The 13,771-nt window shown below is 38.2% G+C and overlaps 2 protein-coding genes across 5 annotated transcripts; one reads left to right on the top strand and one right to left on the bottom strand.

Annotated features, from left to right (window-relative positions):
- The first annotated feature begins 531 nt into the window (after nt 1-531).
- On the top strand, nt 532-3,018 carry timm8b (translocase of inner mitochondrial membrane 8 homolog B (yeast)). Its single transcript, XM_039784579.1, has 2 exons — nt 532-741; nt 2,310-3,018. Exons 1-2 carry the CDS (start codon nt 640-642, stop codon nt 2,475-2,477), a joined length of 270 nt encoding a protein of 89 aa, XP_039640513.1. The 5' UTR covers nt 532-639; the 3' UTR covers nt 2,478-3,018.
- An 828-nt stretch (nt 3,019-3,846) lies between these two features.
- il4i1 (interleukin 4 induced 1) lies at nt 3,847-12,306 on the bottom strand. 4 transcript variants are annotated; one of them, XM_039792939.1, is made up of 8 exons: nt 12,250-12,306; nt 11,345-11,450; nt 10,711-10,925; nt 10,458-10,570; nt 8,605-8,806; nt 8,428-8,496; nt 8,203-8,339; nt 3,847-6,291 (listed from the first exon to the last, which is right to left on the bottom strand). In XM_039792939.1, the coding sequence occupies exons 2-8, from the start codon at nt 11,373-11,375 to the stop codon at nt 5,523-5,525; spliced, it is 1,536 nt and encodes a 511-aa protein (XP_039648873.1). In that variant the 5' UTR covers nt 11,376-11,450; nt 12,250-12,306; the 3' UTR covers nt 3,847-5,522. The 4 variants fall into 4 exon arrangements, with proteins under 4 accessions (XP_039648873.1, XP_039648864.1, XP_039648855.1 ...); XM_039792930.1 differs by having other exon boundaries at nt 11,345-11,464; nt 12,250-12,290; XM_039792921.1 differs by lacking the exon at nt 12,250-12,306 and adding an exon at nt 11,781-12,209.
- Nucleotides 12,307-13,771: the final 1,465 nt, after the last annotated feature.

The raw sequence follows: 13,771 nt of genomic DNA on the forward strand, positions 1-13,771 counted from the left end.
ATGTATATATATATATATATATACATATATAGCGTATGTGAATGCATAATCATACATAATGTAAGCCTATATATGTATATATATGTGTAACACTTCTTGCGTCAAATTTAGCACAGCACACCGATTTACAAATGACACACGGAGGAGCCGTCTCTGTGTGTCGCAAATCATATGATTTGTATATCAGTGGTATTTGACACGCTGCAGGAACAGAAGCATCAAAGATATAGTTTCGTGGTGAATTATCAGTTTACACAGAAGAAATGCTGCAATAGTACAAAAGAAGAAACTATATCAGAAATATGAGGAAGAAAGAATACATTTAATTACAAACCTCACAAAGATAAAAGTACAGTCTAATATTCTATAAAAGACCTCAAGAAATGAGTGTTATCGAGTACTAGTTCTGTATCTTAGACAAATTAATATGATTGAAAATATGTAATTTATTTTAATTTATTATTTTATCTTATCTTTTTTTTAATATTAGATGTTCGCCACACATCCAATTTAGGAGTTGGACAAAAAAAAAAAAAAAGAAGGAGTAGCGCTCACTCGCGGTGAAACCCCAAAGGTCATCTCATCTCAGCACCTTGTCAACGACAATACGGAGTTGTTCTGTAACTATTTAATAACGCAATGGACAGTTTTGATAATCTCAGTGCGTCGGATAAAGCAGAGGCGACGGAGCTTCAGCGTATGATCGCGATAGAGCAACAGAAAGCGCAGTTCCAGGCCCAGGTGTGTATGCCAACCATGCTAATCAGTCCTTTAGCATTCAGCTGTGACGGCGAGGCCGTTCACCAGAATGAGCCACGCTCTGTTAGCATGTTAGGGAAACCTCCCTGAAAGATCTTCCAGTTCAAGCGTTCTTTGCTTTTTGACAAAAAGACGACGCTAGTTGCAGAACATGATATAATACGAAGTCTTTATTTTGACACCGAAGCGAACAGTTGCATCTGTTTTAGGTAGTTTCATTGTGTCCTTTCTCATTTTCATTTATTATACAGGAAAGTTCAAAGTAACATTAAGTTACAATATAAACGGGCCTGACTCAGTTTAAAAACTGGTTTCCAGCAGGTTCCCGTTTTGCAGAAACATAAAAGATTAGACACAACTTACAGTGACAGAAACATTTGTACAGGACCTCTGTATAGACCAGACAGATACAGACAGCTAAAACAACAATACGGTTTCGACACAAAAGGACAACAACTTTTAGTACAAGGCATTAGCGTGGGCTAGACAGATACAGACAACTGAAAACAACAATATAGACAGTGCAAACAAGACTTGGACAATACATACAGTATCTCACAAAAGTGAGTACACCCTCACATTTTAGTAAATATTTCATTATATCTTTTAATGGGACAACACTGAAGAAATGACACTTTGCTACAATGTACAGTATTAAGTTTACAGCTTGTATAACAGTGTAAATGTGCAGTCCCCTCAAAATAACTCAACATACAGCCATTAATGTCTAAATTGGTGGCAATCGCTGGCAACAAAAGTCAGTACACCCCTATGTTAAATTCCCATAGAGGCAGGCAGATTTTTATTTTTAAAGGCCAGTTATTTCATGGATCCAGGATACTATGCATCCTGATAAAGTTCCCTTGGCCTTTGGAATTAAAATAGCCCCACATCATCTCATACCCTTCACCATACCTAGAGATTGGCATGGGGTACTTTCCATAAAATCATCTCTCAATGCAAATCAAAGCAGCTATTAGGCTAACTGACATAAAACCATGCCAATCTCTAGGTATGGTGAAGGGCATGTGATGATGTGGGCTATTTTAAATCAGGTCTGAAACGTTTGTTTATGCTATCTGTTCAAAAGTACATCACCAAGACTCATTCATTACATAAGACTTATAGTGTTTTCCCTGGGTTTATCGAATACTTAGGTGCGCATATTTGGCGGAGGGGTTTAAGGGTCTTTCCATAAGAAAATGTGATGTTTTTCAATAATAAAAAAAATGCAATTTGACATCATCATACCATTATTATCACCATAGCTGTCTCTAAAACTAGAACAGATAATAAGTAACACTCAAAAAGCTTAAAGACAAAGCTTACTAAAGAAATCCAACTACAATCCTTGGATCTGAGAAAAGTCTTTTAGTTAGTTTGATGCTTTTTTCCGTTGTTTTTGGTGCTTTTTTTGCTGCATTTTACATTCATTCAGCTTAGGTGCTGACAAAAAAAACGGCTCAGGTGCAGCACCTAAGACCTATAATGGTAGGGAAAATACAAAGGCTATATATCAGTTATTAATCAACCATTTCTATTTATTCCAGGTGCACACTTTCACTGACGTCTGCTGGGACAAGTGTGTGGACAGTCCGGGCTCGAAGCTGGACTACCGGACAGAGACGTGCCTGGTGAGCTGTGTGGAGCGATTCATCGACACCACCCTGACCATCACCAACCGCTTCACGCAGATGGTGCAGAAGGGTGCTCATTAATAATGGACTATATAGATGTTAACCGGACTGTGTAATGACATTGATGCAATGTTTGTATTCCCAACATGGTGATGGAAGATTATGTGTGGAGAACATGTTTTTATTTATTTTTTTACTGTTCATGCTTTCGACGGGTGGTGCTTGAGCGGTCCAAAATTAGTTAAAATGGGAAAACTGCATGCTTGTAGATGCAAATGGCAGCAAGACGTACCTGTTTGAGTTAAGGAGTCATGTAGTGTGACGTTAGTAAAGTAACACCGTGTGCTCATGTTCACCATCCTGTCTGTGATCCTTCATGTACTAAACAAAATGTGGAATACTGTTGAACAGAGCGCCCACTCACGACTGTTTGAACGACAGATCTGGGTTCAGTGACGAGTTTGGATTTGTCACTTCTGTGTCGTTCCATCATCCTCAATCATTGGGTGGAGGAAGGATAGAAAGGTGAACTGATTAGAATTTTTAGAAAAAGACAACCACAGCTACATTGGTGAATAATATATTGTTTTCAAATGATGGTTAAATAAATGGCTTAACCACACATCAAGGGGTTACTGAATTTTATAAAGACGATTCCTCTGTATTTGGCAGCCAAATATCTACCAAATAAATGTTGGAAGTAAATTTATCCTGACAAAATAATATTTAAAGGCAATATGGATGCTTTTATATAGGCCTTAGTGGTCCCCTAATACTGTATCTTAAGTATTTCGTGAAATTCAGCCTTGGTGCAGAATTACAGCCACTAGAGCCAGTCCCACAATGAGCTTTCCTTAGGATGTGCCATTTATGTGTCTGTAGCTTTAAAGTTCCCATATTATGAAAAAATCACCTTTTCTGGGTTTTGTTATTTTGTGTCTCTGGTGCTTCCACACGCATACAAACTTTGGAAAAAAATCCATCCATGCTGTTTTGAGTGAGATACGGTGAATGTGTCCTGCCTTCAGTCTCCGGCTGAGCTGTTCAAAGTCTGCACGGCTTTCTACGTCACTTATGTGACGTTCCTTATGACCTCATAAGGAGCAAGATTCCAGATCGAACCATCTGAGCTTTCATTTTCTCAAAGGCAGAGCAGGATACCCAGGGCTCGGTTTACACCTATCACCATTTCTAGCCACTGGGGGACCATAGGCAGGCTGGGGGAACGCATATTAATGTTTAAAAAACCTCATACAGTTTCATGCCATGGGACCTTTCAATATCTATATTAGAATAAATAAAAATGTTGCTCACTAATACAATAGAGGAAAGAAATGTGTATACAAAAACCACTAGAGGTCAGTATTATGATTTTCATCTTTTCATCTTAGTGTTACAACAAAGTGTAGTCTGGAATCTCTTGTGGTGCAAAGTACTTGGACGTTAAGCCTTGGCTTTGTGAGATTTATTGCAAAGAATCAATATCAAATATTAACATCAAAACAATTGTGTCAAAGAGATGGCTACTCAGAACAGGTAGAAACACTTGTGTATATTTGTTTGAACTATATTTGAAGTCAAGTATAAGAAAAAGTCAATACAACAATAGTCTTTCCATATGGGTTCCTGGGAGAGAAAAAAAATCTACAAAATAGAAGTCTTGTCACTATGTAAGAAAACTTGTTTTATCATAGATATTTACATATTTTCTCTTTTTTTACACAAGCTTTTAGTTCCAAACATCTGACAATTAAGAGAAAGTACATTATTCAAATATTTTTACTTTCTTGTTCAACCTAAAAGTAAAATGAAGTAACTGAAATATAAAATAGCTGTAATGGAATAAAACATACAGAAATGTACCATTCATATTCAGTGTAGAGTTGAATTGATTAGACAATTAATTGATAACTAATTAATCATTTGAGTCATTTTTCAAGTAAAAATGCCAAAAGATTGAAGGTTCCAGCTTTTCAAATGTGAGAATTTGCTGCTTTTCATTGTCTTAAATGTTAGTGTACTGAAAATCCACTGGGATTACATTTCACTCGAATTGTACATCGTATGATTTCTTTTGACAAATAAAATTGATTGATATTTGGGTATTTTGGACTCTTGGTTCGACAAAACAAGCAACTTGCATTTCACATTGGACTCTGCAAAAATCCGCATTTTTCACTATTTTCTGACATTCGTTGACAAACGTGGAATTGTTTAACGAGAAAGCAATCAGCAGATTTATCAGTGCTGAAAATAATTGTTAAATTCCAGTTGTAATTCAGTGTTAGAATCACAGAATATCCTGAAACAGTAAAGGCCTGCAAATGACGGCCATGGGGATAATAATTCAATTTATATTTATGCTAATCTTTGTGTGGTCTGATCAGAATGTCAGTTTATGGTCCTGTACTTATGATCAAAAGAAATACCGAAAAACCTAACTGAATCAATAAATATGCACATAAAACAAAAATATACATCATATAATTGGGTCACTGATACACCAGTATTCATTTCATTAATTTTATCTATAACGATAACGCACATTAATCAACATTTCTGTAAAAGTACTATTGTTAGCCTGAAGGCTAATTTTTAACTGTAGTCCTTTGGCGAGATGTATTGAGACCAGAGCACCAGGAAACAGCAAGACATCAGTACGGGTTAAAAGACAACAAGACACCAAAACGATATCAACAGCAACAAAATAAGTATTCTCAAGAAGCCATGCCGAGCAACAGGAAGCAGCAAGACATTAGTACATTATCCACTATCCACATTCAGTAGCCTACACGTAGCCATGCAAGCAAGCAACAAATCACAGCCAAGCAAAAATGATTATAGCCATTTTCTTGATACATGCAAAGCAGCCAAAGAGACAATAAAATCATGAAAGAGACTGGATAGGATATTAAAAGTGGCAGTACAAGTTAATAAAAATGTGAAGTAGTTAAAGTACAAGTAAATATTTCATAAATACCCTGGCTATGCAGCGCTGGCTATATCTGACAACAGGCAAGACATGGGACAAGTTCACAAGATGTGCTGCTAAACTTATATATATATATATATATATATATATATATATATATATGGAGGAACACAACAAAATAATTGCACATACAACTAAACTGTAAGGCTGTTAATATTTTTAGCTGCCCTGAGTGCAGACTTCATGGCAGTTTCAATCCACCCATGGGGCAAGGCTGTGTGTTCTCCTGCAAAGTGCACCCGTCCTTCACTCTGGAACAGGTCTCTGGCGTAGTGTTCCTTCTGGTAGGGTGTAAACAGGGCGAAGGCTCCCAGACTGTAAGGATCCAAGCCCCACTTCTTCACCAGCCCCCCTGTCCACTGACGCCTGATGTCCTCTCCGTGGATCTTCACCAAGTCCTCCAGGACCACGGCCATCAGCTCCTCCTCGCTCATCCCTTGGAAGAGGGTGGAATCGTCAGAGCAGGTGTAAGACGCCAGGAGGGCCCCCGCAGCTGTACCGTGGAAGCTGTGACTGGGGTAGTAGATGAAGCGAGAAGGTCGGTCTGTGATGCTCTTCCCTCCTCGGATACCCTCTTTCTCCCAGAAGCGCTCCCTGAAGCTGAGTACCACCTTGGTGGAGCTGGCATAATGAACTGAGCGCAGGGCCTCCATCTTGTTCCCAGAGAGAGGGGGCTGGAAGTCAATGAAGACGGTGGCCTTGGCTGTGGCCGTCACCAGGGCGTAGTCCACTGTTAGGTTGGTCAGGGCACCTGAATTACGCCAGTCCTGGTATGTTACTGTCACGTTGGTGCCGTCTGTTTGATCGATTAGCTTAACCTTGGAGTTGAGGAGGATCGTGGCATTTAACACCTGATAGAAAGCCTTTGGGAGGTGGTCAAAACCATCTGTCACTTCGTAGTACCTGAAAAATAACACCCAATAAAAACCTCTCAATCACAATTCAACATTAAAGCTACACTCCTTTTCATATTAAAGGAATACTTCACCCTTCCTTTAGTGCGTAACTTTTTTTGTATTAATGAACGTCTGTTTCATTCAAATGAGTTGATACAAAGCTAATTAAGACTACCACCTTCACAAAACACTCTCTGTATTTCTCAGTATGGCTATGTTTAGAACATGGTGTCGTCTGCCGACTTTCACGTGCAGAAACTTGAGTGAAGATAATGACCTCTTCTAAAGAATCCGTCATGTTTTTTTAATCCTCCTTGGCTACTACCAACTGTGTGGAGGAGGGATGGGGGCGCGTGCGCGAATACGGAAGGCTTGTGTCATGTGGGTGCAACAACAGTGTTGTTGTCATTACTTAGAATTCCTCATGGGGGCGACAAAAACTACGCACTATAGCTTTAAGGTATCACGAGTGAGTGAGTGATGTACAAATATATCATTTTGAGGGTGAAGTTATCCTTTAACAATGGACCAAATGACTGTACGTCATGTGAAAGGTGTCACTCCTAATCCATTATCACCAAACTCGGCAGGTCCCCTCAGCTCTGCAAAGCATTTTAGTGCCTTTCAGCGCATTGTTTTGTTTTTAAGGCCAGCAATTTAGCTGTTTTTGGTTCAGTCTCATTGCGCTCATCATCCTCATTTCCAACCAGTTTTTACACATCTTTTTACACATTTTCACATCTAGCAAATTACTTAGAGTCATGAGTTATATGTCTGTGTGGAATATATATGAAAGTATGTACATAGATCTTGCTTTGATGGCAGCTAGGAAATGTATAGCTTTAAATGGAAGGCGTCCAAACCCCCAGCAATGGTCCACTGGTGGAATGAACTCTCAAGCTACTTTGTCTTGGACAGAATTTATTATAATAGTAAAGACAGAACCGCAGACTTTTTGAAGATATGGCAGTCATGTTTGTGTCCACCTGATGGATCGAACCATCTGAGCTTTCATTTTCTTAAAGGCAGAGCAGGATACCCAGGGCTCGGTTTACACCTATCACCATTTCTAGCCACTGGGGGACCATAGGCAGGCTGGGGGAACTCATATTAATGTTAAAAAACCTCATACATTGAAATTTTAATGCCATGGGACCTTTTAATATCTATTAGAATAAATAAAAATGTTGCTCACTAAAACAAAATAGAGGAAAGAAATGTGTATACAAAAACCATTAGAGGTCAGTATTATGATTTTCATCTTTTCATCTTAGTGTTACAACAAAGTGTAGTCTGGAATCTCTTGTGGTGCAAAGTACTTGGGCGTTAAGCCTTGTCTTTGTGAGATTTATTGCAAAGAATCAATATCAAATATTAACATCAGAACAATTGTGTCAAAGAGATGGCTACTCAGAACAGGTAGAAACACTTGTGTGTGTGGTCCAGTATAAGAAAAAGTCAGTACTAATACAACAATAGTCTTTCTATATAGGTTCCTGGGAGAAAAAAAAAATCTCTTTTCTCTTTTTACACAAGCTTATAGTTCCAAATATCTGACAATTAAGAGAAAGTACATTATTCAAATATTTTTGGATGTTTAGTTTAGTTTATTATAAGATCTCCATTAGCTGATGCCTAGACGATCAGCTAGTCTTCCTGAGGTCCAGAACAACATTAGGAAACTCTCTAACAAGTATAAAACAAAATAGCAAGGAAAGAACCAGAAAAAAAACTAAAAATGATAGCTATCATATAACGATACCCAGCCCTACACCAGCTTTTCTCGCTCCTGTCCACTTTTGACTTTAACTCCACCAATGAATTCAGATGCTCAGTCTCTGACAACCAAACAAAGCTAGGTCTGCAGGTTCCGTGTTGCCAGACACACAATGTATATGGTAAAATAAATATGACTTACTCAGTGTTGTCATTGATGTCTGACTGTATGTACAGCATCTCTATCAGTGACGTGTAGAAGAGGCTGTTTTCATTCAGGATGTCCCCGATCATCCTCAAGGCACCACGACTCAGGTTGCCCTCCTTCACCAGATATTCCTGTCAGCAATCAAATGTATACTGTGATATTTTTCATTCAGATTTAAACTAAGACCTGTGTGAAAAAGTCAAAATTATCAATCTTTACCTTCACTGTGTATGCATCATATTTATCCAGCATGGCACTGCAGCCCATTACATTCAGGTCGTCCTTCACCTGTGCACATATTACAATAAAAAACACATTCCTATCCTTGTGCAATTAAAAAAATACGTGTGTGTAAAAATAATAACAATACCGACAATGTGTGGAATGCATACAAACCTTCCAGAGTGTCTGACTGAAGAGTTGAGCTGCTGACTTCCCCCTCTCCCTTTCATTTAAGTTGTAGTTGAGCACACCAGGGTTGTTTTCCACGGCATACGTTTTCTGTAGCACTCCATTTACCAAATAGTAGGTGTTGATGTCATCTTGGATGAAGTGGTTTAGGGAAATTTTTAATTTTGAGGCAAAAGAAAGCAGAATTCTGTGGAATAGATATTACATATTTTTGTTATAAGAGAGACTTGACCTTTTTTTAAGCAAGACCAGTGGTGGATATTTAGATCATTTAGGTAAAGCTGCATTAATTAATTTTATTTATTGCCACTTGGGGGCAGGGCAACAAGCTGTAAACTTAACATTTACATAGTATCCCTTTATACAAGTTGACATGTTCAATCCAACTTTGTATGTTATTTTGTGCTGAGCAAGTATGGAATTAGTTTTGTGCCATTAAATAAAAAAATTAAAAAAATCACTCACTAAAGCAAAAGAACTGTCATCTCAAAAGTAAAATGTATAACTTGCATAATGGATTCATAACAGATTTATAAAGTGCATATTTGTTATGCTGTACGTTACGAGCATGGTTACTAGACGTTTTGTTGTTTTGTTGTGTTTAGTCACAAGTAAACCTTTACTATGTAAGTTTGCATTTAACGTTAGCTAACTGCTATCTATAACGATTGATAGCTACTGTACTGTTACTGTACTGCACTGTAATGTGTGTGTGTGTGTCTCTGTGTGTGTGCGTGTGTGTGTGTAAATGCATGCCATGATAGCATTTGTTAAAAAGCAGATAATTTGCCTTGGGAATCAGTGTAGAGTGAGGCGTTATTCAATGGAGCTATCTTAACTGTCATATCTTCTTAGAAGAATGTAACATTATGGGACTTGCAGAACCCGTATAGACCTACGATGCAGTCTCAGGTAGACCAGTAAGTATATGGTCTATTATGATAGATTATGATCCAGTTTGCACATAGGACAGCTGTCAATAGTCCCTTTCCGACCGGAGGGATTTTTGCAGTTCCTAGAACCAATTTGGGGATTATTAAGTTCCTCTGACTCCTGTACCTCTTTCAGCCCCTACTTCAGGGCAGGGTCTTTCCCTTTTCCCTTTTCCACATCTTTTAAATATTGTATTAACTTCACTGTTTGGCATGCCTTCTACTTTTGTAAACAGGTCTTAAGTTTATCTTTGCAATCTAAAGTTTGTGTTGTGTATAAATAAAATATTTAATAGAAAAGTGGGTTACTACAGTTATTTGTACATGCACACATGAAGGTAGGCCTACCTGCTTGATTAAAAAGAGCAGCAGCAGGTGAAATGGCTGTAGTCATAACAATCATATTTAAAGATCATAATCATAAATAAAGATCATAACAAAATATTGTGGTGGTTAGATGGCTGTTGGGTTATAATTTACAAAAGGTATTTTGTGTTCACACAGCCATCTGACCACACCTGTTGACATCCTTGTGAAACGGTTGTGTTATCATAACAAAAGGTTTACACTGGCATTCAGACAACTTTATCTGAATGCCCTTATCCCTCCTACCAGTTCCTATGGCCACTTGGAATGGAAAACCGGTTTTGGGGGAGAGTAGCTAGTAGAACTGTGGAAAGTGGACTGTTCCTATAACTATGTTCCTGAGAGAGGCTAAAAAGTCTAGTTGATTAAAAAGTACAGTACTGTAAAGTAAAAGTACAAGTACTTCCAGATTTTACTTATGGTACTAAATTAAGTACTTCAGTACTTAGTTACTTTAGTTATTTGTTGATGGAACAAAGTGTGTTTAACATTATCAGTACATTCATGTCACAGCAGACAGTTAGAAGAGACTGTACTCACTTATGAAAGCTAGGGATCCTCATGGCACCCACTTCTGCATACCAGCCTTCTCTATTGTTCCTGAAGGTCTCCACACGTCCTCCAATACGGTTACTGGCTTCTATTATGGTCACCTTGTTGTCAACACAATCACCATATTACATACACTTTCATGTAGGTAAAGTATCATCTTTATCCACTCAGGAAATGTTTGTTTATGGTAACATTTCAATTAGAGTTAGTCAAGTTATTTCCTCACTCTAAATGGCTTTACCTTATGTCCGGCATCTTCTAAAAACTTAGCAGCGGTCAGTCCAGCGATGCCCCCGCCGATGATTGCTACATGACGAGGTGTCTTAGTGGCCGGAAGACCTTTATCCACAATGTCGAGAAGCTCGCTGTAGTCAGTGTCTTGGAGGCACTCAAACAGGGGGTCTCCAAAGATCCCACTCACAGCAAACACCACAACCCCAACTAGAACCAGAGGAACTGACAGAGGAAGATAATATCAATTCAAGTGAAGAATTCAAAGCATAATGAGGCAAATGCAAATGAGGAGGAATATTTTGAAGCTCAAACAGCTAAACCTGAAAAAACCCTAGGAAACCACCAATTTCCAGTTTCCCTTTTTTTCCTTCCTGCTGGCCTTACAAACATAGCTGAATCACATACAGATCACAACAGAACTGAGGGTTTATGACAAATACTATACAATGATCCTAATCATATTGCATTTTCACAATAATCGACTTGTATTGCACAAGTAGGTCTCCCCTCCATGATGCAGATTTTAGTAATTGTCGTATTCAATAGCACGTCAGTGGTTAATTTAATAATTAATGAAATCTAAAAAACTATTAAACTGTTAAATGAATGTATTATGTAATAGCAGTTGATCTAATACTTACAGAGTTTGCACAGTGCCATGTGAGGGATCATCTTGAGAATGGCACTCCACAGTTTTGATTTCTTCCTCTGACTGTTGTTACTGACACTATTAGAGGAAAAAGAAACCTACCAAAGACAAGCTGTTACAAGTTTAGTGGGGAAAAACGCTCATTATTATAATGAACAAGTACATATTTTACTGAACTGAATGTGTTTGTATTTTAAACAGAAAAAAATAGAATTGAACATGAAATTGAATTTGGTACGTAATTTGGATAAGATAAGCTTTATTAATCCCATACTGGGAAAATTCACACACAGTTCAAGAGTTTACAATAAGCAAAGAAAAAAAGTGATTAGTTTGTTTGTTTACTAGTTAATTGCATAAATGAATGATCTAAAATGAGAAGAGGATTAATAATAGTTCAGACTAGACGATCTCTGCATTCCACTCACCTTTATCAAAGGTAATGTCTCGTAAGTTGTCACAAGCCTCTGCATGACTGAGGAGAAATGACTGAGTCCCTGATTAAGCTAAACTTTCTACGCTGTGTCTCTGCATACGAAAGCAGCCTGGAAAACCTAGATGTGTAGTATGTGTGAAATTGCACACAACGTAATTTTAATGAGGGACTGTGTGGCTCCTCAGGTCTTACAGAAATATTTTCCCACACCGGCTCGAGAGTCAACCACACTGAACAAATTAGATTAGGGAGGGTATACTAGTCACCAGCATACCTCATTTCCTCCATCTTCACTAATTTCAATATCTGACCTGAAAGTCATTCAGTGCTATCCAAAATTGTCAAATTTAAAGCTGCATTGCATTAAACATACTTAACAAAAACACATTCTAAGTCTGCATTTCTTTTTCTATTAAAAATATCCTTTTCCAATTTATTTATTTATTGAAATTGTTGCTTACCTGTGAAAAAAGTATGGTCTTTATTGCCAAAAGAAAGCAGCCCCACTGTTCCAACTCTTTTATAGGCAGCTTTTATAGGCTCCAGTAAATGAAAGCAAAAGTAAGTTTCATTTTCCGGACAGCAGCTGCCATGTAATTGGTTGTAATCAAAGCTAAATACTGAATGGCTACTTTTATGGATGTATTGAGGAAATACTTTATTCAAATTGATAAAAAGAAACAGAAACAGAAAAAGGCATAACACGGAATTTCCGAGAAAACTTTTCCTCAGACAGAACACATACAGGAGCAGGAGATGTCTCTCTTTACAATTTCGAGATTTCCAGTGGACTGCTGTCTTTTGGCTTGATTTGGACCTGAACAGTCTGGTTGCTGGTTCAGTAGAAGCCTTAAAGACAGACGCTTAAATAATTTGCTTATTCTAATTTCTCATATCTTGTCTAATCTGCAGACAATCAGAAAAATGGGTATACCACGTACAATACAATGTGTGAGCATTAGAGGTGCTAGCAGGCCCTTGTTTGAACTTTGGTGAGAGCTTTTTGAGCCTGCTTGATATGCTAAGCTAATCACATCCTGGCTCCAGCTTTGTACTATGTACACAGACATGAGAGTGTTCAACAACAAAAAGATTCAAATTGTGTCATCTTCATGATGGGCTGGCTGTTCAATGAAGTCCTGCTGTGTGACGTTATGAGTGAAGATTTTGGCAGCTTCATATTGTTGCTTGTTTTTCAAGCTCAAAAGTCAACACACCAGCTGTTGATTGACACTTTTGTAAAATTAATACAGCAGAGGGTATTTTATGTGCTTTGCAAGTTCAGTGGGAAGACATTGCCACGCCTTTTTGTACCACTTTAGTTTCCGTTGTGGCTTTAAAGGTCAGGGTAAGCCATGCCATCGACGTGAGAAATATGCTCTAACTGAGCAACAATACTCTACTATGATGGCATAGTATGAAACACATTTGGACGGCTAAAAATACAATACAAGTTGCTACAAACAACAAAAGTCTTATATAGCCATATGTCTCATGGGAGCTGTAGTTATAGCCACAGATATGGGAAGGTAGCTTTTAAAAATGAGCCCTATCTATTTGTTTAAATACAAAAGTTTGGTAGAAGAATTGACTATTTGTATTTGGAGTCACAATTAGTGGTTCATAAGCAGACTGGTAGTATGTCAGTATGTCACTTGCCTAGGTGCGCCCATGTATCATCTTAATCTAACAGGATGTATTGTTTCCACAAGGTGCAGCTGTGTTTACGGGGTAATGACAAGCATTTCAGGACAAATAGCAAAGAAATCTAGCCTGGGGAAACCCCTGAGGAATTTCCGGCAAATTGGAGATTTGCTCTGCAAGTCAGTCTGGCCAAGAGCCCATTCAAGCCCATTTCCAATTTCTCCAAATCGAGGCACAAATCACAACCATTGAGGCGGGCTTTACACGATAGCGCAGCAACGGCAAGCAGCTTCTTGTTTACATTCAACAACCTGTTGATGCCACTGTCACTGCTACGTC

Source organism: Perca fluviatilis, chromosome 2, assembly GCF_010015445.1.
Source record: "Perca fluviatilis chromosome 2, GENO_Pfluv_1.0, whole genome shotgun sequence".
Lineage (NCBI taxonomy): Eukaryota > Metazoa > Chordata > Actinopteri > Perciformes > Percidae > Perca > Perca fluviatilis.

What these genes read in the sequence shown, in the direction of transcription:
- il4i1 (XM_039792921.1), bottom strand. Translation starts at nt 11,825, where the DNA reads ATGCAGAGGCTTGTGACAACTTACGAGACATTACCTTTGATAAAG. An exon ending in TAGAAGATGCCGGACATAAG is followed by an intron (nt 10,571 to 10,710) that starts GTAAAGCCATTT and finishes GTTGACAACAAG; the next exon opens with GTGACCATAATAGAAGCCAG. An exon ending in GACATCAATGACAACACTGA is followed by an intron (nt 6,292 to 8,202) that starts GTAAGTCATATT and finishes GTTATTTTTCAG; the next exon opens with GTACTACGAAGTGACAGATG.
- timm8b (XM_039784579.1), top strand. Translation starts at nt 640, where the DNA reads ATGGACAGTTTTGATAATCTCAGTGCGTCGGATAAAGCAGAGGCGACG. An exon ending in AAGCGCAGTTCCAGGCCCAG is followed by an intron (nt 742 to 2,309) that starts GTGTGTATGCCA and finishes TATTTATTCCAG; the next exon opens with GTGCACACTTTCACTGACGT.